Below are 27,429 nucleotides of genomic sequence, written 5' to 3' on the forward strand. Positions count from 1 at the left end.
GAAAGCTGCTGCCCCCACAAGTGCCCTCCAGCTCCCACAAAACAGGTCACTGGGAATTGATCTGCCACAACTCCCTGTGCATAGCCTGGATTCCGCTGTAGGAAACCCCCTCATCTCTGCAAACATGGTCACCAGCACCAAACAGCCCAAACTGCGGGAAGGTGCCTCTGCCCCACCTCTGCCTTCAAAATAGTGTGCAAGCGCATCCAATCAGCAGAAATGAATTCATATCCAAGAACCTAGCTGCAAAGGAATTTGGGCAATTTCAGACTTTCTTCCAAGAGTGAGATCTTGCAAATGTACCTCATGTGCCTGGTATCCATAAAAATGGAGCCCAGCTGATGGGGCCCAGTGGTTAAGCATTGATCTATGAACCAGGAGGTCACAAAATGATTCCTGGTCAGGTTTTAGACTTGGTCCTCAGTTGAGGCATGCAGGAGGCAGCTAATCAATGATTCTTATCATTGATATTTCCATCTACCTCTTCCTCTCCCTCCTCTGAAATCAATAAATATTTGTTTAAAAAAGGGGGTCATGCTGCCTATATGAGCTATAACAGGTTTTTCACTTCCTAGATCAATAATGTCTTTCCTGTTAATACCATATTATTAGGACATTATTTATCATTCATTTTAATTGATCTTAGAGAGAAGAAGGGATAGAGAGAGAAACATTGTTCCATTTTTTCCTACACTCACTGGGCTGGGTATTGAATCTGCAACCTGGCCATGTGCCCTGACTGATAATCGATCCACAACTTTCTGGTGTATGGGACAATGCTATGCTGGTACCCTGATCCTAAATTCCAGCCTTCAGAACTGTGAGAAAAATAAATTTCTGTTGTTTAAGCCACAAAAATTTATGATTTTTTTGTTATGACTGTCTGAGCTGACTAATTTTATATAATAAAAGCCCAGTGACCAAATGGCAGAATAACCAGAATGACTGGAACAACAGCAGCCCCTCGCTCTAGCCAGCCCTGTCCCCTATCGTCCCCCATTGGGGTGGGCTGACTAGACCTCAACAGTGCACAAATTAATGCATCAGGCCTCTTGCTTTATATAAAAGTACACATGACATAATCCATATTTCATAAATATGCTTTATAGTCAGCAAAATACACTTATTGGAAAATAAAATTAAGGTTTTTCATGTATTTTACTTTAAAATAATTTACTTTTACAGCACAATAGATAAAAATAATGAGAATTCATGTGAAGAACAATAATATAAAATATACTGAAACTGCTGTATGTTTGTTTAATCTTCATGGGTTTTAAAGAAGTTTTAATCTTCATATTTAAAAAAAATCTTTTGGGCTATGTAAGCAGTTCTGAATTTTGAAAACTATCCAATTTACCAAACAAAGCTGCTAAACTTTCCTTAGAGCAATATGCTTACTACAGAGCCTTTGTTAATGAAGATTTCTGGCTTAAAATGACATATCACAGGTAACATTTACATGGTAATTAACAAAACTATGGGAAATCTTTCCTTAATTTTAACACCCATTACCTTTTGTTGTTGTTTGTTAAATCAAGTAATATATTTGTCAAAGTACTTTTTTTCTTCCAGACAGAAAGATAAACAAAACTTTATTTAAACTAATCTACTCTATAAATTCTGCTTTTCTGATAGATTATTATATAAAGTTCACCATTGCATGGGACATTTATGACATTTTCCAGTATGTAATTTCAATTACAATGTTATGACTATTGAAACTGACATTTGGGAGGCTGCATGCCAATGTGAATAAATTTTAGACTACATGGATTTATTTAAGTATTTTACTGCAAGAAAAAACATTCTTTGAAATTGGTGTTTGATGAAGCCCAGAGACTCCCTTAAATTTTACATCATTTTCTATCTCTGATGCCATTGGGATTTGGTTTCTTTCTCCCTAGTCTCTCCCTAATTCTACTTTGCCCTCCCTATATTGTCCCCATTGTTCTGGCTGCAGGGATCAGAAAGAGCATAGATCCTTTTGATCAAGATATATAAAAAAGACAAAGAAAGGAAAGGAGTTAATTTAAGCAGATAGACCTGCATTGATTCTGAAATATCACACATACAGAACTATTTTGGTCAAAAACATGCATTTTCTGTCACGATGAACAGAATGGTAATGTTTGCTATGATGATATAGATAGATGTACGCTTCTTTTCTGAGATGGTAATTAACAAAACTATGGGAAATCTTTTGCTGGTTTAAACCAGTATTGTCCTATATAGTATGAAATATTTAAAAGCTTCCCTGTCCTCTATCCAGTAGATGTCAATTGCAGGTTCCCACATAAGACAACCAAAATTGTATCCAGATATTACCAAATATTCTTTGGCTGGCACACTCACCTAGTGGAAAACCACTAGTTTAAACAGAACTATTTGGATGTAAATTATAAGGAGAGGGGAGAGATGAAAAAAAAAAAAAAAGAAAGAAAGAAAGAAAGAAGGAAAGAAAGGAAAGGAGAGGTGGGGAAAGAGAGACACACAGAGAGAAAAATCTTACAATCACTGCTTTCATTTGTAACAGTTCTTACCTAACATGCATTTAATTTCTTCTGATATTCAACAAATTAATTGTGAATTAGAGTATGGATTCTAGAGTCTAGCTAAGGGTCAGATTTCAATTCTAGTACATACCTGTTTTGTAACACTTTGATTTTGAAAAATATATAAATATATTTAAGCTCTCTAATTCTTAGTTTCCTCATTTGTATGCAAATTATAATAGTATTGGTACATAGAGTTTCTTTGGTTAATGCACAACTATATCTATATCTATATCTATATCTATATCTATATCTATATCTATATCTATATCTATATCTATCTATCTATCTATCTACCTATATATATATATATATATATAGAGAGAGAGAGAGATAAAGGACTTAATAAAATTTTTCTTATGTAACAACTTTGTCATCACAAATTAATCAAAATCCTATTTATAAAAATTAAGATGCTATATCTTAAAAATAACTACATGATACTAGGGAGAACATTAAAATGATCAAATATTAATGTTTTCCAAATTTCACTATGAATTAAAAAGTTTTTATTGATAGAAGATCCATAATATTAATTTGTTTCAAGAACATTTATTCACATAAGTAAATATTCAATTAAGTTGGACTGATTCAGTTGGGGGTAATATAAAACTTTAATTGGGTCTATTTTTTAAACTACACTTTTCAAGACTAAGATGGTTTTTATTTTTAATTTTTAATTTTTATAATGTATTTATCAACTCTAAGGACTCAGCCCTCCAACTAAAAAATGTAAAGCAATGAGAGTAATGGTGTAAGATTTTTAAAGTGCTTACAAACTATTCCATAGTTCACCAAACATATTTCTACTAATAGGGATCAATGTAAAAATGCTTTACTAGTACAACTGTTTACTTGACCTCCACAATCTGTGCAAATGCACTTCTAAACTAAAATAATCTGCATACTCTCCAACATGAATTCTGTGCTAGTAGAGTGGGTATGTGTTTGAAGCCTTAACCCAACCATGTTTAACTTAAACAGAATACACTTTGCAAACTTTAAATTCAGGCAAGTTTTACCATTACAGAGCTTTGAGTTTTTATTCTTAGTGGACCAATAGCATCACCTTAAAAACTCAACATATTTATACTTTGAACATACACAGATTACTTAAATTTCAGAGTAATCCACACTAATAATTGTAAAGCTACCTAGACTGTTATATAGATATTCATTGAGAAACAGATGTTGAAAGCCTACTATGCATCAGTACTCTGGGCTGATTCACTGAACAACAAACTTGTCTTTTGGATTCACCTGTAAAATTATACCTACTGGGTGACTTATCTATTTTATTTTCCTCACAGAAGAAATTACAAGCTATGGAAAAGAGGTCTCAAAGAGGAATTCTCTAATATATATATATATATATATATATATATATATATATATATATATATATATATATAAACAAAACAAACAAACAAAAAAAAAACATGCGCCTGAGATCTTCACTTATCTCCTTTTATAGAATATACCTGATATTTAAGAAATTAATTATTCAAACTAGAACTTTGGTCAAAAGAACATGTTTCATCCCAGAATATTTTGCCAATATTCCTTTTGAAACTATAACTCAATAAATTCCAAAACCCAAAGTAATCTCATGCAAAATTGTTGCACAAAGTGCAAGAATACAAAGAAAGGCAATGAGCTAAATTTTTCTTAGCGACCTTTTTGGGTAAATTAACCAAGTTAGACTGAAGTATTTACCTTTTATTTATCCCTTCAACAAATATTTATGAAATGTATCTGTTGTGGTTATTTAAATAATAGTCATGGGAAAGGAGACTCTTTTGCCATAACTAGCTAACTCATTAACATGATGTTAACAGACTTAAGAAGGGGAAAATAATTTACTTGGAGTCTGTTAACTGTACAACACTCTTCCAAACAATTTGAATTAAGGAGGCTTGAAAAAAAAGGGAAAACAAGAGTTGGAAAACCACTGGATACATTTCCAAATTGGAAGTGTACTAAGAAAAATGCTTATAATTATAACACAAGCCCTGGTATGAGCATCCTCCAAATTTGGGCACAAATAATATTGTACTAGGACAACTGGGTCTAATTTAGAATGTTGGTAATACCTGACAAAAGGCATTTTAAATAGAAATTCTTGTGTTTGTTGGAAATAGAATAGACTGCATTTGTTATCAATTGTCTATAAATCCCTATATTCATTTTTCCTTCAACTTGACCAATTCCCTCAATGCTTAATTCTACACTGTTTTCTCTAAACTCCAGAGCAAAGGCTAGCTGCATCTTTATTAGCATGATTTTCTCCAAAAAATAAAGCATTTGCCATGTAGCAATCTTGCGATATTGGAAGAAGGCCCAATCATCTTTAATCCTTCCCATTAAGGAAGTCTCCCAGGTAGCTGCAATGCTGTCTGTTATATTTGTCACCATGCTAGAATCTATTAGTTTGCCTGCAGCTCTTCCTCTTCATCTCTGGATGATAAACCAACTCTAATCTTTTGGTGCTATACCAATGAATACTTGCTGGTTCTTCGAAGAGGTAATTTCTTTCTCAGGAGGTAACCTATTTTTCTTATCTCCTGTTCTTATAACTCCTGGATATAACCTCTCTGAATGAATATATTATTTATAAAAGGCCTGCTTTGTAAAAGTCCTCCTTCAAAATACCATGAGGGCTGCAGTTAAAGGAATATGGATTTGAATTTACTTTCCTGTTTCTCTGATTTTATTCAGACAGTCTCATCAATGTAGAATGCTGCTTCTTTGCTTTCCTCCCCTTATTAAAAAAAACAAAATTTAATCCCATTTATCAGAATTGGAGAACATCATGCTGAGTGAAATAAGCCAGTCAATGAAAGAGAAATACCACATGACCTCACTCATTTATGGATAATAAAGAACATTATAAACTGAAGAACCAAAAGATAGATATAGAGACAGTAAAGTAACAAGCAGACTGTCAAATTACAGCGGGGAGGGTAGGGAGATTTGGGGGAGATAAGAGATCAATGGAAGGACTTGTATACATGCATATAAGTACAACCAATGGACACAAAACTCTGGGGAGGGAGGGTATGTATAGGGGGGCAATATTATAATATGTACGCAGATAATAATTTAATAAAAAAATTTAATCCCATTTATCAACTGAAATTCCTTTACCATTAGTCTTTCAGAGTCATCCAATTCCCATTTTCACTTTATCCAAACTTTAATAATAATTGTTTTATGTGCCATGAAACAAATGCTTATTGAGGTGCTGCTACCAGGTTTTGTGCTAGGTGATATGGCTAATATTTATGGCAATAAATACTTTTATATCGTCTTATGAAATTCCTTCCATAATTATTTTAAATCATATATTAAAAGTCGTATTAGTATTTATTATTTCTAGTGCATATCATCTTATTAACTGTTTAAGGTAATTTTTTAAGTACAAGAATCATGTACTATATTTTATTTCATTTTCTCCTAATCTTGTCTCCAAGTATTTATTTAAAATGCATACTTAGGGGGAAAAAACTTAAAAAATGAAAATTTGGCATGTATTTTTGTTCCATATAAGAAAAATAAACATGATTTAAAGTACTCAAGCTATCTCTAAATCAAAATATAATTTTGTAAATCAGTCAACTAAAAGTGACCCATTTATAACGAACTGCACCTCCCCAGACTCTGTTGCCAAAAATATTCTTTTAGCCATGCACTATTTATGAAAAATTATTTATATTTATATTAAAGTGTCGAGATTACACAGTTTCTCTCATGAGTGCTTCTTGGTAAGAGTAAAACAAGGAATGTGCCAGCAGGAACTTCCAAGCTCTGTTTAAGACTGATGCCCAGTGCCCTGTGGGGACCAGTACTGTGGAACCATTTAAATGTTTTGTGCAAACCAACCAGAATCTATCTCCAATCACCCTTCTACCATGACTTACAGTGACATTTATTATTTTAGGTCTGACTTGAAACCTCATTAATATTTAATATAATATTGTTTTAGATTTACCTACATATTTACTAATATATTTGTTCACCACTCCTCTTGCATCCTACAACTGCTATTCAGATAATTTTCCTTCCATTTAAAATAGAACTTTAATCTCAGAGGGAAGGCAAGGCTGGGTGAATGGGTAGGTAGAGATCAACCAAAGGACTTGCATGCATGTATGCATAACCCATGGACTCAGATAATAGTGTGGTGAAAGCTGTGGGTGAGGGGTGGGGTCAATGGGGAATAAAAGGGAACTTAAACAATACCCTCAACAATAAATATTTAAAAAATAAATAAATAAAATAGAACCTTTAGAGGAGGTAGTTCAAGGTGGTAGCATAAGTGATCCAGCACTCACCTTGCTCCATGAACACACCAAACCTATACATACAGAGGGAATAATCCCACTGAAAAACAACTTAAAAACTAAATGAGCAGCTCCTTCACAACAAAGAAGAAAAGGCCGCACAGAGATACGCATGAGAGCAGAGACAATTTCACCAACACCCCACCCCTGGCAAGACAGCCATCAGAAGAGACCTCACAAACATGAAGCTTCTCTCTGAGGAGGGTGTGGGGGTCATGCCCATATCAGGCATTTCTCACTTTGAGACCTGCCCTGGAAAGATGAGACCCCAATAAGTCTGACTATGAAAGCCAAAGGGGGGTACATCTGGGAGACCCAAAAAGCAGTGGGGAAGGGAAAACCCGCTCTTGCAGGCCTGAGGCACAGACTCTCACCAGGGGACCCAGCACCAAGCCAGCGGTATGAGAAGCGGCCTAGGCCACACATGACAAGATTCCATGGCTAATTCTTCAAGTGTCTGGCAGAGGCACCGGGGTCTGCTTGGGCTTTCTTCGAGAACAGAGGTGCTGTCTCAATTGCTAGCGCTGGCACTGGCGGGCACTAGCTTTGTTCCCACACAACCAGGCAAGCACTGGGGGCGGGGGGGGGGGGGGTTTGACCTGACCCCACACACTCCTGCAGCGCTCCTGCAGCTGATGGGCTCGCCACAGATGGGGGTTCTCTAGTGGCCCCACTGGAGCCAGAGGGCCTGCGGGAACTCTGGACTTCTCCGTGGCCATGCTGAAGAAGCCAGAAGGTGTGCCCTGTCCACACAGGGATACCCCTTGAGTGCCAGGCGTTGGTGGCCAGGGGACTTGTTCTAATAGCCCCCAAGGGACTGAAACAATTGGATAGACAGCTCTTGGCAGGACACGAAAGAGACACCAGCTAGAACTCCTGAACCCTCTGCTCCCCAACCCCCCATCTTCCTGTGAACAAAGCCTATTTACTTGTCCTGGAGTTTCAGCCTCAGAAGCAGCCCTCCTATTTACCACACATTCAGAGGCTACAGAGGAGCTCTCAGGAAACAGGCCAGGGGATCCCATACTTCTCATCCCCATGGCCTACTTATAGCTCCCCACTACGTCCCACAAAGGAGCAGATACACTCATCTGGGGCTCCGATTTATGCAATTTCCCAAGAGGATGAGGGCTGTAGATGAAATACTCAGTAATGTTGGCCAACGCCTTTCGATCATACCTTTCTTTTAACCTGTCATTGGGCTCAGGATATAACAGAAACTGTCTAGTCACAAGTGATCATTCCACCATACATTACAGAACTGGGGTTGCCAATCCTTTTGCGAATATGAACTTCAACTGGCTCTTATTTGAGGGAGGAAAATGCCTATGTACTATTTTAAAACCTTTTAAAAAATTGATTCTTTTTAATCAATTGTGGGAGGTACCTGATGTCTGATCAAAAACCTTTTAAAAGATTGATCCATTTAATCAATTATAGGAGGTACCTGATAAGTACCATTTGAATATCTATCTCAAAGGCACTATTAGAAAACCAATGGAAGAAAATTCAAATTACATGTCTCCCTAAGAACTGATTTCCAAAGTTTTTTCTTCTCCTGCTTTAATAGATGGAGCACATCATGCCCAGTGGGCCCAGAGTTCTCTCTGCTGCTTATTCAGCAGTCAGCATCTTCTCAGAGGTCAGCCTGAAGTGTCCTAGCCAGGAAAACTTAAATTTCTAGTGACATTCAGTTTTCTTTTGTTTTCAAATGCAGCCCCAAAAAGACTATTACTAAGTTGGGGTGGGGGTAAGACTAAGAGCAAGGAATCTTCATCATGAAATCTAAATAGACCCACTGAATCATGGAGCAAGAGTGCATGGTGCATCCTTAGCATCTAACTTAGTACACACAGCCACAAACATGCTAGATATATGAAGCACATTAATAATAATTTTGGATAAGAATTATCTTCTAGATACTCTACTGAGTGTGAATACAAACGCAATGAGGCAAACTTTTAAACCCTTGTTGTTATTTAAATTTGAATATATGCAAATTGATAAAGATATTATTCATTCAAATACTATTTTTTCCAGTGCACTATCAAGCTATTTTATATACAATATCACTAATTATCATATTAGCTCATCAAGGTAGGCCTTAGACTTCCATATAATAAATGTGAAACTCAAGGCTCAAAGCTGCATTTCCATAACTCCTGTATCTATAGGTTTCTGAGAGGGTTCATCAGTGAAAGGCAATGACCACAATGCGAGGAGAGATGGGTTTTTCCTTTCCTTCTCTCCCTTACTTTGCATCTCTAGCACCAGCTGCATCTCCTCTTTGGCTATGGCTGTCCTAGGACAAACTGGGACCAACGCTATAGAATCTTCCCTTTTCCTCTCCACCTGGAGGTGATAGGGACCTCCCATATTGATGATCTCTATGTCGCCTCACCATCCGCCGCTGACTTTTAGCTCTCCACCAACTATGTGAAGAAATCTTGCCTCAATTTCCCTCTGCTTAAACACAGAGTGTCATTCTGTATGGATTCTAATTGATATGCTTACAGTCTTCATATCACATCACACCGTTTCAAGTGCAACGTTGTAAAATTGTTTACATTGCTTTGTAATTGTTTGTTTATATCTCTATTTTACCCTTCCCTATGAGCATTTGAGATCAGAGACAACGTCATTTCATTTTGGATTTTCAACACCCACCATATCGCCAAATGCATCATAGTTGGTCAGTAAATACTATATAATAAATATAAGAATAAGAAGCTAGCATAAATATAGTATGCAGCTGAAGATAACAAGTCTCTGAAACACTAGTGGCCAAGAAGAAAGCTACCTTCAGTGGTACCTGACCTAAGCAACAGCTGTTGAACATGCTTTTACATAAAATATGTTTTTTTCAAATAATGTATTTCTACTATTGTCTCACCGCCTTCCAAAAACAGGCATGATCCCACCTTTCCTGTGCCTGATTTAGTTCATTTCAATGTAAGACAGTTTTCATCATCTGACTGCACAGATGATATCATTAAAGTGAATACCTCCTTGACATTGAGTCAACTTCAGAAATTACCTCTCATAAAACTATTTTTTAAAATTTATTTACTATAGCTTAATCCACTGTATGCACATACAAACACAAAATGTTCATTTCATACATTTTTCCTGCCATTTGGCTGTTAACCTCACTGAAACTTCATAGTTTCTATGACCAATGAATCAGGTTTCCAATCTGTTTTAATAAGTTTATATAACTCAATCCCCCCAAAAGCCTTCTCTCAGACATATGATGTTTTGTCTTTTATTTGTTAGATCACCCATTTATACACATTTCATTTAGTTCCTTATCTGTTTTATCAATTGTGATTGCATTAGTGGTACCTAGCCTGCTCCATATTACTAAATTAGACCTCCACAAAAGTATTTTAAAGTAATTACAATTTAATTCTAATGGTACCTAATACTGAACACTTATTTGATCTTTAAACATATTAGTTCAATGAAAGCTTCATACTTAATCTTAGTTCAAATGTATTTTACGGTAACAGTAAAAGGAAATACTCCATTTTCTCCTTATATTCCTCAAGTAAAGTAGTCCCTAACGTATTTAAAAAAAAATTAAGTTTTTATTTCATAACTTGTTTCTAACTATATTAGCAGTTACCAGTTGTTTAAAGCCATCAAACATCAAGTCATTTGTCCTATGAAAAGCGAACAAACAACTAATACAATTTAAAACACTGAGGGCTGCCCAGCCGGTGTGGCTCAGAAGTTGAATGCCAACCCATGCACCAAGAAGGTCACTGGTTTGATTCCCAAGTCAGCACACATGCTCTGGTTTCAGGCTCAATCTCCCGCGGGGGAAGTAAGGAGGCAGCTGATTTATGGTGATGCATCAATGTTTCTCTCTCTCCCTCTACCACCCTTTCTCTCTAAAATCAATAAAAACATATTTCTTTTAAAAATATATTGTTTTAATAGTTATTACAGCATGAAATACGACCCTAATCCTCCATAGCAAATTGCCCCTCTGACAGAAGCATATGTTGTAATTTATTTTTAAAAAGGTAGGAAACCCTTCTGACACAATTTTCCAAATGTGAATTTATTAGATGAGAGTAGAGCTGAATGACAAGCTATACTTAAGCAGCCTTTCCTTGGCCTCATAAAAATAATTAGATGACCTTTAATATCCTTTAGTCATACACTTACACTGAAAACACTTGGGGATTTCTTGTTTATATTAGTATTTGTCCTTTGTCGGTATGTAGTAGATTGGTTGCATGTAAAATAAAACAAACTATCAAAAAAGTCATACAAACCCATTGCTGAATTAAGCGCTAATTGCCTCATCAAAAAAGTTATTGTTGGTATATATTCCATGTGTATCTAAATAACAAAACATATTGTAATTTAGTATGTTGGAAATATTTATATTTGCTTTGGAAAATATTACTCATGTCTAAAATGAAACAATGAAATATGAATATAGAAAAACTATTGAAGAGAAAGAGAAATATGCAGTGATGAACTAAGCTTTGGAAGAAAGTTTCAACAAATAGAAAAACAAAATTTGGATTTCAACACAGATACTTTAGCCCAGAACAAAATAAAAGTCTTTGACAATAATGAGGATACCTATGTATCTAGATTTTGTTAAAGTAAGGCTTCTGTTTCTTTCTTACATAATAATTATTTCTATTTCAGAAAAATACATATTTATATATCAACAATGTAAAAACCCATGTTTTGATATGTGTGGCTCAAGTTTTTATGTTGTTGTTTTTTTCTGACTTTAGGGGCTGTGAAATTCAGTGCAATTTATAAAGTAGAAATACAGTGATTCTTGTTTGGCAGAGATTGCTGACTGCAATTTGATAACATTTGTCTCAACTGCAGGCTCCTAAAAGACATGAATTGTTAATACCAGAAAAGCTACAGCCCTGGCTGCTAATCTGCACAGATCTTCCTAACGTAGTGGCTAGTGCAAAAGACTATTAGTTTTATCCCAAAAGGTTCCTGGCCCCCTAACCTGCCCAGTGAAAGAGAAGCACCCCACCATCCTGATGTGGGTTTACCAGTACTAAAAATGAGAATAAAAAATGGATGAGTTATGTGTAAAGTGAATTTGGTACAATAACTTTTTCCTCTGAATTTCATTCTTCTCAGCAAAGCATATAGATTTCTTCATCTTACTCCTCTCTTACTAAGACATCAAGAATTTTAATTTTAGTTCTAATTGGAATAGGTATCAAATGATACTATACTATGTATTCTCTCTCTCTCTCTCTCTCTCTCTCTCTCTCTCTCTCTCTATATATATATATATATATATATATATATATAAAATATTTGTGTATATATATAACTATATAATACTGTATATATTTAGAACTATCCAGTATGTTGTTTTGGTTCCGGTGTCTACAAAATGCCTTATTCTCTAAAACTATGTGGTAAAAATGTCTTTCTTAAATAATATTTCACAGATGTAAATTTATTTGGGGGTATAAAAAGTAGTAGAATTAATTCCTATAAAGTTTATAATTCAAAGGAGAACTAATGAAAGGGTACTTCAAAATAACAGCCAATAGCAACAAAATAAAATATTTAGTGTATATTTGATTCAAAGGAGATTATTGGTAGTCCTAGGAAAGTAAAATGGGAATTTTACCATCAGAGAGAATAAGATAACAAAGCAATGGAACATGATTTGTCTTTCTTGAAATATTAGATTAAACAACAAAGATTTATACATGATGACAAAGCATATAATAAAAATAAATGATAAAATATGGTTGGTTGACCACAGATTTAAATAATACTATAGATTTTGAAACTCACAAAGCTATAAAAAAGTCTCAAGATTAAGCCTAAATTTGAAGGAATAAAATTTTAAAATAAAGGCTGAAAAAGTATGATATATGGGGCAGAGAGTGAGAATAGCAAAATAGGAAGAAAGAAGAAATGGAGGGGAAAAAAATTGAAGAAAGGAATAGGATAGAACAGGAGGAAGAAAGGGAGAAAAAGAGAGACTCTTTCTCCTATAAACCACATCTGTCTGTTTTCTTAGGCAGCATCCAGTCCTTTCTGGCTCCCCAGGAATGATCCTCTGGACATTAACTCTGAATGTTTGGCAACTCTTTGCTACAGCACAACTTGACCTTTTAAAATATATATTTTATTGATTTTTACAGAGAGGAAGGGAGAGGGATAGAGAGTTAGAAACATCAATGAAAGAGAAACATAGATCAGCCGCCTCCTGCACACCTGCTATTGGGGATGTGTCTGAAACCGTGGTACATGCCCTTGACCTGAATGGAACCTGGGGCTCCTCAGTCTGCAGGCTGACTCTCTATTCACTGAGCAGAACCGGTCAGGGCACAACTTGACCTTTTTATTATACTTATTAGGTGTACTGAATCTTTATTTAAATTTATACAACTTTATGTCTGGAATGAGGCTTAGCATATTGTCCAAACATCTCACTTTACTGATTTTCAAAGCCATAGAGTTAGTGAATAATCAGCTCTCTCTACCCTTCAGAATCCTTTTATATCGTTTATCAAACATCGCACAACTGCAACACCTATCTGGTGCACAATCAACTGTTTCATTACTCTATTAAAGCTTATAAAGAATAAACTTCTAGTTCCTCCCAAATATTCATTACCCCCTCTTCCAAGTCTGCTTTAATTGAAACAGTGTTTATACATTTAAAAAAACTACAACTCCCAGCCTTTCATGCAAATAAGGGTGGCTCTGTGTTAAAATTCTGGCCAATGGCATTGTGATGTAAATTTTGTAATCAGGCTTCTGGAAAGTACCTTAAGAAAGAGGTTGACTTGCTTAATAGGGATATTCTATTCCTTTTCCTTTCTATTGGAATGAGAACCTGATATTCTGAGCTGCCGTGGCCATTTGACCACAAGCTTACCTAAGGGATGCAAAATAAGTAACATGATTACAAAACAAAAATATGAGTACTTAAATAATCATGAAATCATCTTACCTGCCTTGGAATATCTATCTCTGGACATTTTTTTACAAGAGATAAAAAATAAACTTCTATTTTTTAAAAGTCTTTTAAAGACCTCTGTTATCCATGCCCAAAGATAATTTCTAATTGATACAATATGAGTGAACAAGGCGATGCTAAGGTGTAAGAAAATATCCCAAGAGGAATCATGGCAGTCAGGAGCTGGGACAGCTGATACAGTGGATACTTGTCCCAACATTAACCTGCATTTCAGTTGGGAGGGATGGTTTATAAATTTTGAGATTTGAAAATATAAGGCTATCTGGGAAAGTGAAAGAACTACATGATTAAACTACGGAAACACAGAATCTGTTGGAGGGAAAAAGCTAAAAACTGACAGGGCATGGAGAATTTTATAATACAATATGTAAGCATTTGCTCAGAATGCAAATTGCTAAACGCTGATTTCCTTACTAAAAATGGTTATTAGGATTTCTCTCCCTGGAGACCTTCCAAATTGGGTAGATACCAATCTGTCTAAGCAAGTTTGGGTTCAGTCCAGCCTCAAGGCAGATGGATGGACGGGATAACCTCTGAAAGTCCCTTCTGGCCCTATTATTATTCTGCAACTCTGTTTCTGACTGAGAGAACAGTTACTGCTGATTCTCAGTTTGTAGATATAGTCATTGCAGGCTACATTGCTTTTCTTTTGCTTATTGCAGGTATTCCTGGGAAACAAGAAGAAACAAAACTTAAAGGAGCAAATCGCTTCAGGCAAAATGCAAGAGTGAATCTTCCTGACACAGGCACATTGTGTGAGGAAAATAATCCCTGCATACAGTGGGACTATTGCCCTCAATAATAATCCCAGTGAGTTACTCTAGGAGAGTCCCATGCACTTTTCAGTGCATCTGCTTCCTGTGTGTTTGTCTTCTTTACCTCATTGATTCAGTCCTTGTAGTGAAGTGATTGAGGTAGAAGTTAAATGTGAGGGTTTTTTGGGTGTTTCCAATCTATCAGGGTTATGAGATGTACGCAGAAGAAGAGAAAGAATGAACTAAACTAAGGTGCATTTCTATTGGAAAGTTCACCTTAATATAGAAGTTATACTATATTAGGTGAGAGATTACTAGGCTTTGACCCAAACATATTTTTTTTTTCTCAGTGTGCACATTTTGTTTTGAATAAATAACTTGCAAGGGTAGGATACAAACCTGATTTATGGAAAAGGAACTATCGAATAGAAGCCATCTGTCTGGGAATAGGATATTGCACTCAAAATAAGAACTTGACTAGTAGAAATATCAACTGACACTGGTTTTGAAAGCAGGAACAAATAAACCAAAACAGAGGTGAACGCCTAAAAATATGTTTTTGTTTTTTGTAATTTCTTGAAATAATCATTTCAGCTGGATATGCAGTATGGAAATCAAATAGAATACATGAACACTCATATAAATTTCTATATATATATTTTTCATATAATACATTTTATATATAATTTAAACATAATAACTATTTAGAAATTTGATATAGACTATGGAGATTGAACAGCATTTTATACCTATTAATTTCTCTCCAACCTTCTTTGAGACCTCTTTAGTAATATCTAATTGACCTAAATAAAAATTGGACAATTCAGGTTCTTAGTGTTTCTACTCATAGTTCTCTGAGCCACTTACTGAATTGTATAGATTTTTTTCTTAGCACTCTGGGTTTCGTACCTGTAGCCTGAATGAGAACACAGCACACGTTTCAGCTAATGGAACCGAAAAGTGCTCTTTGGGCTTGCACTTCCCATTCTTCTTGTCTCTGGCACTCAAAACTTGGCTCACAGTATCCCTGGCCTATTTCAGAAGCAGCTCTGAGAGCAGAGTGATCTCACTTTGCTTGGCATCTTAGGGTTTCCACAACCACAGTGGGCTGTCTGGAATGGTTCGATGATCCTGGTGGCATAGAGAGGGCAAAGATTTGATTGTGCATTTTCTCTTAACTCAAACAGAGGATGCAAATCTTCCGCTAATGTAAACATATCTGGATAGTGTATTTCCCCTCAGAGATTAACATTTAATGAGTTTCTTATAGAAAGGTTTGGAAAAACATAAAATATATGTGTACATTTTTCTATGTCTCCACCAGAGAGAAAAATAAATGTTTGATTTGATCTGAAGGGACTAATAAGGAGAAGTTTGGAAGTCACCAGTGTCATGTCTTTTGTTTTGCTGAATGTTATTTATACTTTGGGCTACTCAGTTATGAGGGCATTAATACACATGTGCATAAGTGGAATAGGGTTTATTACAGGTGATAACAACAGTGGGTTAGGGAAAAGTCAGCGAAAATGAGTGTGTGTGTTTTTCTGCAATTTTGAACACATTAGAGATTCAAAATTTGAAACATTGGCTGAAGATTGTGAAAACTTCAAGGAATCTCTCTCCATAGAGTTCTGTAAGACTTAACAGAATTCCAGATTGAGTTAAAAAAAAAAAAGACAACTTGTCTTTCATCTATTTATGCTTACTACTTATTAGAATGGGATTATGTTGTATTTGTTTTTCTTCAAAATTTAAATGTTCTCCATTGAATATTATTGAGAAGTATTTCCTTATTTCTTCCAGATAACATTATAAAGGGTGAACTGAATTTTTTTTTTTTACTTTTCTCTTGTTCCTAGTACAGATTTATTCCAAAGAGTTAAAAATAAACTCCATTTTCTTTATCATCAGATGAAAGTGCTATTTTTTTTTCAAGAGGCTAGAGTTAATAGATTATTCTCCACGTTTTTATATAGTTTTCCAGCTTGTTGTTCACTCAGCACATTCTTGCTGCTCAATCAATTCATAAAACTGGCAGGGAACTTAGAGTTATTTAAAAATGTTCTTCAGTTGATTGTCTTCAAGCCATCTGGCTGCTTTAAGAAAGGGCCAGAAAGGATGGCTGAAGCACAAGAGTGTTTTGCACTTCTCCAAGTTGGTATGGGAAGGCCCAGTAGTCAAAACTGGCAAATGAAAACTCAAGATCACTGTGTTTAAACCTTACTCTCAAACTGCATTTTTGTGTGTTTCCTGGGATTTCATTAACCTCAGCTACCGGCTTTAATTCCCTATATTTTTATATACCAAGCTGCTTGTCAAAACCCAAATAATGAATCAACATTTGAGGCTGGGTAGAGAGCTGAGTGACAGTTTGTTATAAATTCATACTTTTGAAAAATATTGAAACAGTCATATGTTTTTAAAAGTTAAAATACAAGAGGTCAAAACTTAGGCATCAAGAGAGGTGGCATTTTAGTAGCTTGCTAAAGTTGGGACTCTGGTTGCTTAAAAACACCTCAATAAATTTAATAAAATAAAATAATAAATACTCCTTCCATATTCCTAGGCTTCCTCTGAAATGGAATGTAATTAATATGGCTTTCCACGTCACCTACGTTGACATTCACTTGCATGAACTACATTCAAATGATACATCAGAGGGTAACACCCAACATACTTTGTTTTGGGAGGTGATCAATGTGAAAGTATGGGATGACTATTTAGTTCAAAGCTGAATTATTATAATAATGCATGCTTGTATCTCCTAAGAGTAAATCACATAACCTGCTATGTGCAGCAATTCTAGTCTTCATATGCTTAATAGTAAAACAATGTCATATAATACCCCTATAATAAAGATATAGCATAGTATAATTTTTCAATCTCTTTATAGTGTGTGTGTGTGTGCTTTTTTTTTCAATGCATTTTAAATGGGTCACATTACATCCTAATTGTAACAACTCTAGGTGTAATACCAAGTTGTTTTGGGGGGGTTTTGTGTGTGTGTGTGTGTGTGTGTGTGTGTGTGTGTGTGTTTGCAGTTCCAAACTCATCTCTCTATATTCAGAACTCTTCAACATTCCCTAAGAGTTCAGAGCTTTTTTGAGTGCACAATATTTCCTTTTTTAAAAAATATATTTTTATTGATTTTAGAGAGAAAGGGAGAGAGATAGCAGAGATAGAAACATCAATGATGAGAGAGGATCATTGATCAACTGCCTCCTGCATGCCCCCTACTGAAGATCAAGCACACAATCCAGGCATATGCACTTGACCAGAATCAAACCTGGGACCTTTCAGTTTGCAGGCTAATGCTCTATCCACTGAGCCAAACTGACAAGGGCAAGTATACAATGTTTTTTATGCACTTTTGCCTCTAGAACTATAGTTCCCTATTTTTGAAATGTTCTTCATTCTCTCATTTGCTTACCAACTCTTAGAGTGAGACTTATATTAACTGTGAATTATCTTAGGAAATTTTTCTGCATTCCCTCAAGCAGAAGTATATGTTCTTTATTTTATTCTTCCTTAGCAATTTTTACCTACATTCATTATGACATGTGGCTTTCAATAAGGCAGAAAATAGGATTTTCTACATCCCTAGTGCTTAGAAAAGTGTCTGGAACTCTGTCAGTGCTCAGTAAAAGTTTACCAAAGTTAATGAATGAATTTAATATAGAGAAACTTTATTGTGTTTCTATAGGCACATGTAAAAATCATTTTGATTGCCTACCTGTTATTATTTCTTACAAACTCTTCTTTGTTTTTCCTCAGAAAGAGGAAGGTGAAAAAAAGAACCAGATACATGAGGAGTCCAGTGCCCATGAATGTTGATATGAATGAACAATACCAAAAGTGGTAGAACTATTTACGAGTCTCTTCTGTAAAGAAGATATTACTGAGGGTGGGGAATCTGAGTTCTCTACCTAAGAGCTTGGCATATTTGAGGACCATGTCTAACAGCAGTTGTTTGAACCAAGGAAGGAAGCTCTATATCAAAACAATTGATATTTCTTCTCCTATACATATTAGACAGACAGAATAAACATTTTATTGGGGTGTGAACTGTGGATCTAAGTTTTTGACTTGCATCTATTTATAAATCAAAATCAACTATAAATAGGGTACAGTTCAGCATCAACTGAAGATACATAATGCACTAGGATTCTCACCACAGAAAAGAGTAACTAAAAAAACATAAGGCTTAGGCCAGTGCAGCTAAATGATTAGAGTCTCATCCTACACTGCAAAGGTTCCTGGGTTCAATTTTCAGTCAAGGGCAGGTAACTTGGCTGTGGGTTTGCTCCCCACACCCCTAGAGACACGTACAGGAGGCAACAAGTCGATCAACATGTCTCTCTGTCTCTCAGATTGCTTTCTCTCTCTCTCTCTCTCTCTCTCTCTCTCTCTCTCTCTCTCTCTCTCTCTCTCTCTCTCTCTCTCTCTCTTTCTCTCTCTCTCTCCCAACCCCTTCTTCCTTCCCACTGTCTCTAAAAATCAATGGTAAAAATATCCTCAGGTGAGGATTAATAACAACAACAACAAATATATGTGGAAGTAGTATAAGCTGGAAACCACTAAAGAGAGATGAGATGGCATTTTATAAAGATTATCTCTTTTCTTGAGTTAGATCCTTCAGTGTTTATTCTACAAGTGTATTTATACAACATTCTTTGAATTTGAAAATTTTTCTTGTTTCCACAATTATTCTTCAAAATAATTATTTTGGGACCAAAGAAGATCATTGATATAAAACATTAACATTGATCAAAGATGTAAATCCAGTACAAAAATATTAACTTCCAATAAATAACAAACTGTTTTAGATTATCCTTTGAATGCTCAGCTATGATATAGAGCCAAGTTACTTTGTAATTCTTTTCCCATAGGTATTAAGTTAGTTAGCTGTTTCTAGAAGTCAATATAGTCAAAAAATTGTTGAAACCTAAACTCCAAGTCTCTTTAGCAGGATTAGTTTAGCAATTATATCAGATAGATCAGTAAAGAAAACAGACAAGATCATATTTCTAATCACACAGAACATAAAAATCTATGATTGAAAATGAATATATGCATATGTGTATATATATATATATATATATACATATATATGCATATGTACACACTATCCTAATTTCATATAGGTGTCACTTGTTAACATAAACAATATCTTTAAAAACTCTGCAAAGGGGTTATATAGTTACAGAAGATCTATTTTTTTTCTAGGAATGTGGTTTTGCTTCCGAGAAGCATTAATTTGTGAAATCAACAAATAGCCCTTGACTAAACTATTAAACCAATCTCTTTGAAAGAAAATGCTAATCTTTTTGAGAGTTGAGATAAATTTGAGACTATCTGATCACCTTAGCACAACTCAACACAAAAGAATGCATCAGGATCTACTCTTACATAATAGAACTGCCGTAGTCAAAATTAGTCAGAGCCCACAAACCTCCCTTCCTTTTTCCTTCCTTCCTTCCTCCCTTCCTCCCTCCCTCCCTCCCTCCCTCCCTCCCTCCCTCCCTCCCTCCCTCCCTTCCTTCCTTCCTTCCTTCCTTCCTTCCTTCCTTCCTTCCTTCCTTCCTTCCTTCCTTCCTTTCTGGAAGCTACAAATTAACATTATTCCATCTGAAATCGGTGTTTTAATGATAACAAAGCCACCACAAAATAAAGTATTTCCTTTCTGGGGGTAAAAAAATGTAGTCCTGAATATTTGAACTAAGAATTAATCCCTAAACTCTTTCATTACATTTTCAAACTTCTCAAAAAAGTAATGAAATCTAATTAATTGTGCTAGATTAAATTTTTGAGTTATTTAAAATGCATAAGGTTTAAACGAAAAAAATAGGATTATTAATTTCCTATAGTGAGTTATTACAAATAATAAAGGTTGCCATTTTTCTTGATCCATTTTGAGAGAGCCTCTAATTTGTAAATTATCTCCAGGATTTTCAGCATTTTCCCGTATGGCTTTAGTTTGAAGAATAGTAACATAAAAGAAATAATATCTAAAATACATAAATTACACTATAACAAATGGGATGTAAAATGAATACATTAGAGCCAATTGTGGGTGAATGGAGAAAAAATGTAAATTTCATATTTCAGAAAACTATATCTCGACTGGCAAGTAAAGTAAAATAATCAAGTGTAATTTTAAAAATTCTTACTATGCATTGTTTCCTGGAGTTAGATGACAAATCTGAGAATCTTATTTTTCTTTATTTCCTGATAAAATACACCAGTTAAATATATTATACACTCAGAAGGACTTAGCAATAGGCTCAGAATAGAAGAGAGGGAAATCATAAAAGAACAGTATCTATGTATGCTGTGTGTATCTGTGTGTATGGGTGGTAAGCTTCTTAGATGTCAGAGAGTGCTATTCCCTGATCAGTCTTAGGGAACTCTTCACACATATTATCTCCTTATGTTCACAAGGACTTTGATATGTTTGCTGGAAATTATTCACATAAAATTGTGCCATCATTGTTTCTAGAGACAGGAGATAGATCCCTTTTGCAGGAACCCTAAAGAGTCCCCATATATTTTTTTTTTTTTTTAGCAGACAATGCCACAGAGAATAGATTCCCTTGCACAACCATTCTCTATTACAAATGTGATCAAAGTAAGGTTGTGAGTTAAAAGAGGGATGCTCTTGCTCCTAGCCACTTTACATGCTGACATAATGAATTATCTTACGAATGAACGTAAACTTTTAAAATAGCATCTCAATACATCTCACTCAATCTAGTTTCTTGGTTGAATTTGTTCAGCATTCTTTGTATAGTTGTAAGAATTTCTGTGGAATTGTTCTGAGTTACGGAACCTTGTGTTGCATAAAATGTATTTTCATTGCTCATGAAATTTAGATATAGTGATATTACAACCAATATAAAATACAATGTAGGAAGCGATACAATTTTCTAAAATATAATGTAGTGATTTTGAACATTATTATTGTAAAAATTTTATAAGCACATTCCTCTATATATGTATACCCATATACAAAAGTCAATTTTTTTCTTCAAGTGGAGTTAAATTATGGAGATTAAAATATCAGTGCTATAGAAAATCATTAATAATAGATATATTTTATTACTCTCACCAGGGAGAAATTGATTTTTCTAGGAAACATTCAGAAAACAATTCAGTTGCTAAGAAAGCATTCCCAAGACTAGAATATCACCTCCGAAATGTTAAACATGTTTCCTTATTAATTTTCTTAAAGGATAAAGATATACAACCAAATGTTAATCCTTTATTAGAAAAATATGTCAATCTTTGAATCATATCTTAGGCTTCATGTATAATAACATAAAGTCTGTGCTTAGAAGAAAACAAAAAGGAAACAATGGAAAGAAAGTGATTCAGAGAGAATGATTTTGCAAAAGAAACACATTTCTAAAGATTGATGCAATGTTTGAATTAATCTATTTCTTTTCTTTATTATATGTCTACTAGAGGTGCAGTGCACTAATTTGTGCATGGATGGGGTCCAGAAAGCCTGGTCACAATCAAGGCAGTTCAGGGCTAGGCCTGTCAGGAGGAGGAGATAGTGGGAGGATGGCCAGTCAGCCTGCCTGGATCAGGGCCCAATCAGGGCTCCCAATCAGAGCTGGGTCAGGCAAGCTGGGGTAAGGGGCCCTGCCACTGATTAGGGTTGGGGGCTGATTGGGGGTTGGGCTGGCCATGGGGAGGGGCTGTCAGTGGTGGGCTAGCCAGTCCCTCCCCCAAATGGGGTGGGTGAGGGATGCCAATCAGGGCCAGCACCCAGAGGAGGGGTCATGGGTGGTTGGATTACCAGCCCAACCCCCTATTGGCATGAGGGGTGATCAAGGGCGGGGCAGACCAGGGGGAGGGGCTGTAGGCCAATCAGGCTGGTGAAGGGGGCCCTTCAGGGGCCTGGCCAGCCCAGAGGAGGGGCTGCAGGAGGTCAGTAGGCCAGCCCTGCTCCCTATTGAAGTGGGGGTGTGTGATTAGGGGTAGGCTGGCCGGGGAGAGGGGCTGCAAGCCTATCATGGTAGGGTGAGCTAATGGGGGTGTGGCTGGCGGAGGGAGGGGCTTTGAGGGGGGTATTTGGCCAGCAGGCCCAGCTCTTAATCGGTGTGGGAGAGTATGATCAGGGGCAGGCTGGCAGGGGGGAGGGGCTGTGAGGTTGGCCCCCAGCCCTACTCCCTGATCAGGCTGGTTCACTAGCCTCAGTGGGCATCATAGCAACTGGTTGTTAGGAACCACCTGGTGACCAGTTGTTTGGTCATTTTAGTCATGACACCTCTTGGCCTTTCATTATTATGACTAGAGGCCTGGTGCAAAAAAATCATGGGAAGGAGGGGTTTGAGGGAATCCTTCAGGCTGGCCTGCACTTTCACACAATCTGGGAAGCCTTCAGGGTTGGGCCTAAACTGGCAGTCAGACATCCTTCTCACAATCCCGGAGCTCTGGCTTATAACCACTCATTTGCCTGCCTGCCTAACTGCCCCTTACCACTCTGCATGCCTACCTCATTGCCCTTAATCACTCGGCCTGCCTGCCTGATCACCCCTAACCACTTGCATCCTTGCCCGATCACCCCAAATTGATCACCTGCCTGCCTGATTGCACCTAATTGCTTACCTGTCTGCCTAATCACCCCTAACTACTCTGCCTGCCTGCCTCATTGCCCTTAACCACTTGCCTGACTGCCTGGTCACCCCTAACCCCTATGGCTGCCTGCCTGATTACCCCTAACCACTTGCCTGCCTGCTTGATCACCCCTAATCGCTTGCCTGCCTCCTTGATCCCCCCTAACTGCCTCTGCCTTGGCCCCTGCTACCCCATCCAGAATGGCATCCAGAAGGTTGTCCAGCTGTCTGGTCTAATTAGCATATTATGCTTTTATTATTATAGATAGTAGATGAGAAATTTTCTCAGAGACTTGATAGGCTCATGCCTAATTATGTCTTTAAAAACAAACAAACATTTTTTTCCCTTTAAATATGACCCAAAATTGGAAGGAAAATTGCAGGTGGGAAAGTGGATTCAATTCCTATGATCCACTTTTGGCAATAATCAGTCATCTTCCCTCATTTAAAAACAAACCATATACATGTGATAAATCTGGTGTTTCCCCAAAAGACTTTTTATTTTTTGTCCAAGTGATAGGATCACTCTCCCATGCCAAGAGGCAAACATATTTCTAATTTTCTTTCCTCAGTGCAGAAATAGTTTATTAAACCACTAAGTATGAAATGACTCTATCTGTTCAGTCATCTGGATTGTACCACTCTACTTGTTCCAGACCCACGATTTGGCTGAAAAATCCTTTGGTAAATTTATGTAGAAATCCAAATGTACTTTATGTTATTTCTTTTCTTTCTTTCTTTTTTACACTATTTTTGTTATTTCTAAGTCAATCACAGTTTATAACATATTATTTAGGTGTTTTAAAATACTTTATTTGGTGAATAAAGTAGCTGACTTTAAAGGCCAGAGAAGTACTAGTATAATCCAATTCCTACTGGTAAATTATAAAATAAAATAAAAATTACCATTTGTGATAAAGATATGAATCTTGGAACAATTGCAAAATGTAAATTGGAAGAGGAAAAAAGATTGAAATATAAACAACTACAGTATATACTCTAATTCTTCCTCAGTTTGGAGTATATGCTAATCTTTTCAAAAATCAAGATAAATTTTAGACCATTTAATTTTTGATCACATACTTTTATTTTTAATTGAATTCCCTGGTTTACCATTAACATGTAATTTATCGGGGGACTGGCAGCCAGTAGGGCCTGCCAGGCCTCTGGTTTGGCCTGTACACTGCAGACTGTGCAATGTTAGAAAAGGCAGTAGCTGACTTTGAACACTTTAAACACGGGCAGAAATGGAGCTCCTGCTGAAAAACTGGAACTTTTGGTGACCTCGACCTTTTTTCACGTGGCAGCAGTTAGTTTGTGTGAATCTGCCCACAGCCAGATATGCATCTCGAGTTTTCTGCAGTTCCTTCTTTTCCTTACCATCGTGCTCTCTTCAGCGTGAAAGACGGTTTCTCTTTGACATCGCTTCCATAGATAACCTTTGCGTTACCCTCAGCCAGGGAGAAACTGTTGAGACCTGTGTTTCAGTGGTTTCTTTCCTGGCTCCCTCTAGCGGCCTGATTCCCTTGATTAATACCTTGATTCTGTTTCCAGGTCGTTACTTCTAGACTTTTTGCTTTTCTTTCTCTCACATTTCATGCCCTCTCCCTAAACAGTGTTACTAGAATGTGCCATTTGCAATTTGCATGACTTTTCATTGACTTTGAGATTTTTTTTTTTATTACTTCTCCTTCCTATCATTAATATACTAGTATAGGCAACCCTTTTACCAATATAGAATTTAGATGTTTATTTATTTATTTTTAATTACAGGAAAGTTGGTACAGCTTCAAAGAAATAACATTCAGGAAAAATATCCCATGAACACATACCAGTAATATATTTGTTGTGGAGGATTTACTTCAAATACTCTTTGTTTAAGCAAAGGTTCAGAGAAAGAAGCATGTACCACCTTACAGTTTCATTGTTCTGTGACAGAGACTTCCTATCTGCCCTTTGCTCAAAAGAATTCTTTTCCATGAAATACTTAATCATGTAAGAGCCCGACTTCAAAGTCTAAGTGTGTTTTTGTCCCTAACAGCACTGTTCAGGAAAACAAATATATACAGCTTTGAAATGCATATTGAGTGTGTCTGGCAATAACATTTATGTTTTCTCAATAACTGATACGGTTATGGTTGAAAAAAAAGGCAGATTTTCTTTGAACTTTCATAAAAACTATGACAAATTTAGTATTTCAGTTGCAAAAGGACTCACCCCGGCAATGCACTCCTTCATCGTACCCATCTGAGCAGTCCAAGATGCCATTGCACAGCTGAGAAAAGTGAACACATTTGTTGGCACCAAGGCAGGCAATGTGATTCAGGGGACACTTGATTTCTACCTCTTCGGGACCTGAAAACAAAGTAAAAAGGGTCAGATTGATGTTGATTAGCTTTGCTTTTTTTAAACACTAAAATTGTTAAGAACAACAACAAAAATTACTAGAATTAATGTACAAAACAAAACTATAGAAATAGTACTAGAGAACAACTCTAATTCTGATAGGCATTGAAATTAGCCTAAGTGCTTAAAAAACTAATTTTAAAAAGCAGCAGAGAAAATACAGATTTGAGTTTTGTTTTCAAAGAGTGTGTTAAAAACACAAACATTCTTTCAACCCTTAAAGCAGCATGGATTGAAACCTGTGGGTTGCTTTGAGTCATTGTTCTCTCATTCTTAGATAGGCAGACAAGGCACTTAAATCCTGTAAATCTCAATTCCCTCAACTGTGAAAGACACATAATGACAACTTCTTGGCAGGGTTCTTAATAAAATCATATCAAGTAACATGAACAAAAACCTATTTGTGGAATTTAAATGAATTTGTGACCACTTAAATGTAGTTTTATTTTTAACCTGGAACATGAAGACCAGCTAGCCATATACTTATTTATGTATGGACTAGATGCCCCTTGCAGGAAGATTCCTGCAAGAATAGGGCTTCCACTGCAGTCTCTGCTGCCCCGCCTGCTTCTCTCCCTTCTCCCCACCCTGTCTGCTTGCTTCTCCACAGCTTCACTCCCTTCTGCAGCTCTTGGCTTCTTTCTAAGCAGTCTTCAGTTTTGCTCTGGCCTGGATATGCAAATTAACCACCATCTTGGTTGGGTTAATTTGCATACTCACCCTGATTGGCTTGTGGGTGTGGTAAAGGTATGGTCAATTTGCATGCTTCTCTTTTAATAGAGACGGTTATTTTTTTAAAAAAATCACTGAGTGGCTATAATCCAATAAAATTTGCTAAATAATGAGGAGGCTTGCCAAAACCAGTTTGGCTCAGTGGATAGAGCATCAGCCTGCAGACTGAAGGGTCCTGGGTTTGATTCCTATCAAGGGCATGTGCCTTGGTTGCGGGCACATCCCCAGTAGGGGGTGTGCAGGGGGCAGCTGATTAATGATTCTCTTTCATTGATGTTTCTAACTCTCTATCCTTCTCTGTAAAAATTCAATAAAATATATTTTAAAAATAAAAAATATAAATAAAGAATGAGGAGGCAATGACACACAGAGCATACTCCTGAGTTCACCTGCTGTTGGTAACTGCATTTTGTCTAATCACCCTTTGTACTTTTAAAGATAAACTAAAGTCAGAACACAGAGTGTTTCCTCGAAGGTCACCAATTCCAAATCTTCATCAAACATCCAAGTCTTTGGTATATTATTGTGTCTAATTCCCAAATCCTGTCTATTTTCCTTTTGTAGGCACTCCCCAACGTTCCCATAATGATCCTTCCTCTTGCCCAGCTCTCTCAAATCCTAAGTGCCTTCATACCAAAATGACTACAATTATGCATTAACCTGACATGATTATGGCAACAGCTCATTCTATAGTCAGACACATTTAGGCTTTAACTGCATACAGTTGTAGCAATACCCATGGGCCATTAATTTCATCAACTAAGCATTAGGTTTCTCATCTGTAAATGGAACTATCAACTGAGTCTACATTGCTAGGTTGTTATGAATGTCGAAAGTTATTGATAGCAAAGCACTGAGCACTGTGAGATGCAGGCTCAAGGTAAGAATTCAAATTTAATATGTGTTAATCATGTAAATAAATGCAGTATCCCGAAGTGATTAACAGACTGGAGCCAGATTCCTGGGTCTAATTCCTGGTCCAATCACTTGCAAACCGAGTAACATGAGCGA

The 27,429-nt window shown here is 36.3% G+C and overlaps 1 protein-coding gene across 1 annotated transcript in view; it reads right to left on the reverse strand.

Annotated features, from left to right (window-relative positions):
* LRP1B (LDL receptor related protein 1B) overlaps nucleotides 1–27,429 on the reverse strand; it is a 1,553,318-nt gene that overhangs the window by 936,055 nt on the left and 589,834 nt on the right. Inside the window, exon 3 of the mRNA XM_084892846.1 lies at nucleotides 25,498–25,635. Coding sequence (XP_084748972.1) covers nucleotides 25,498–25,635 — 138 coding nt within the window. The remainder of the gene's footprint in view (nucleotides 1–25,497; nucleotides 25,636–27,429) is intronic.

Source organism: Pipistrellus hanaki, assembly GCF_964339955.1.
Source record: "Pipistrellus hanaki genome assembly, chromosome: 8".
Taxonomy (NCBI): Eukaryota; Metazoa; Chordata; class Mammalia; order Chiroptera; family Vespertilionidae; genus Pipistrellus; species Pipistrellus hanaki.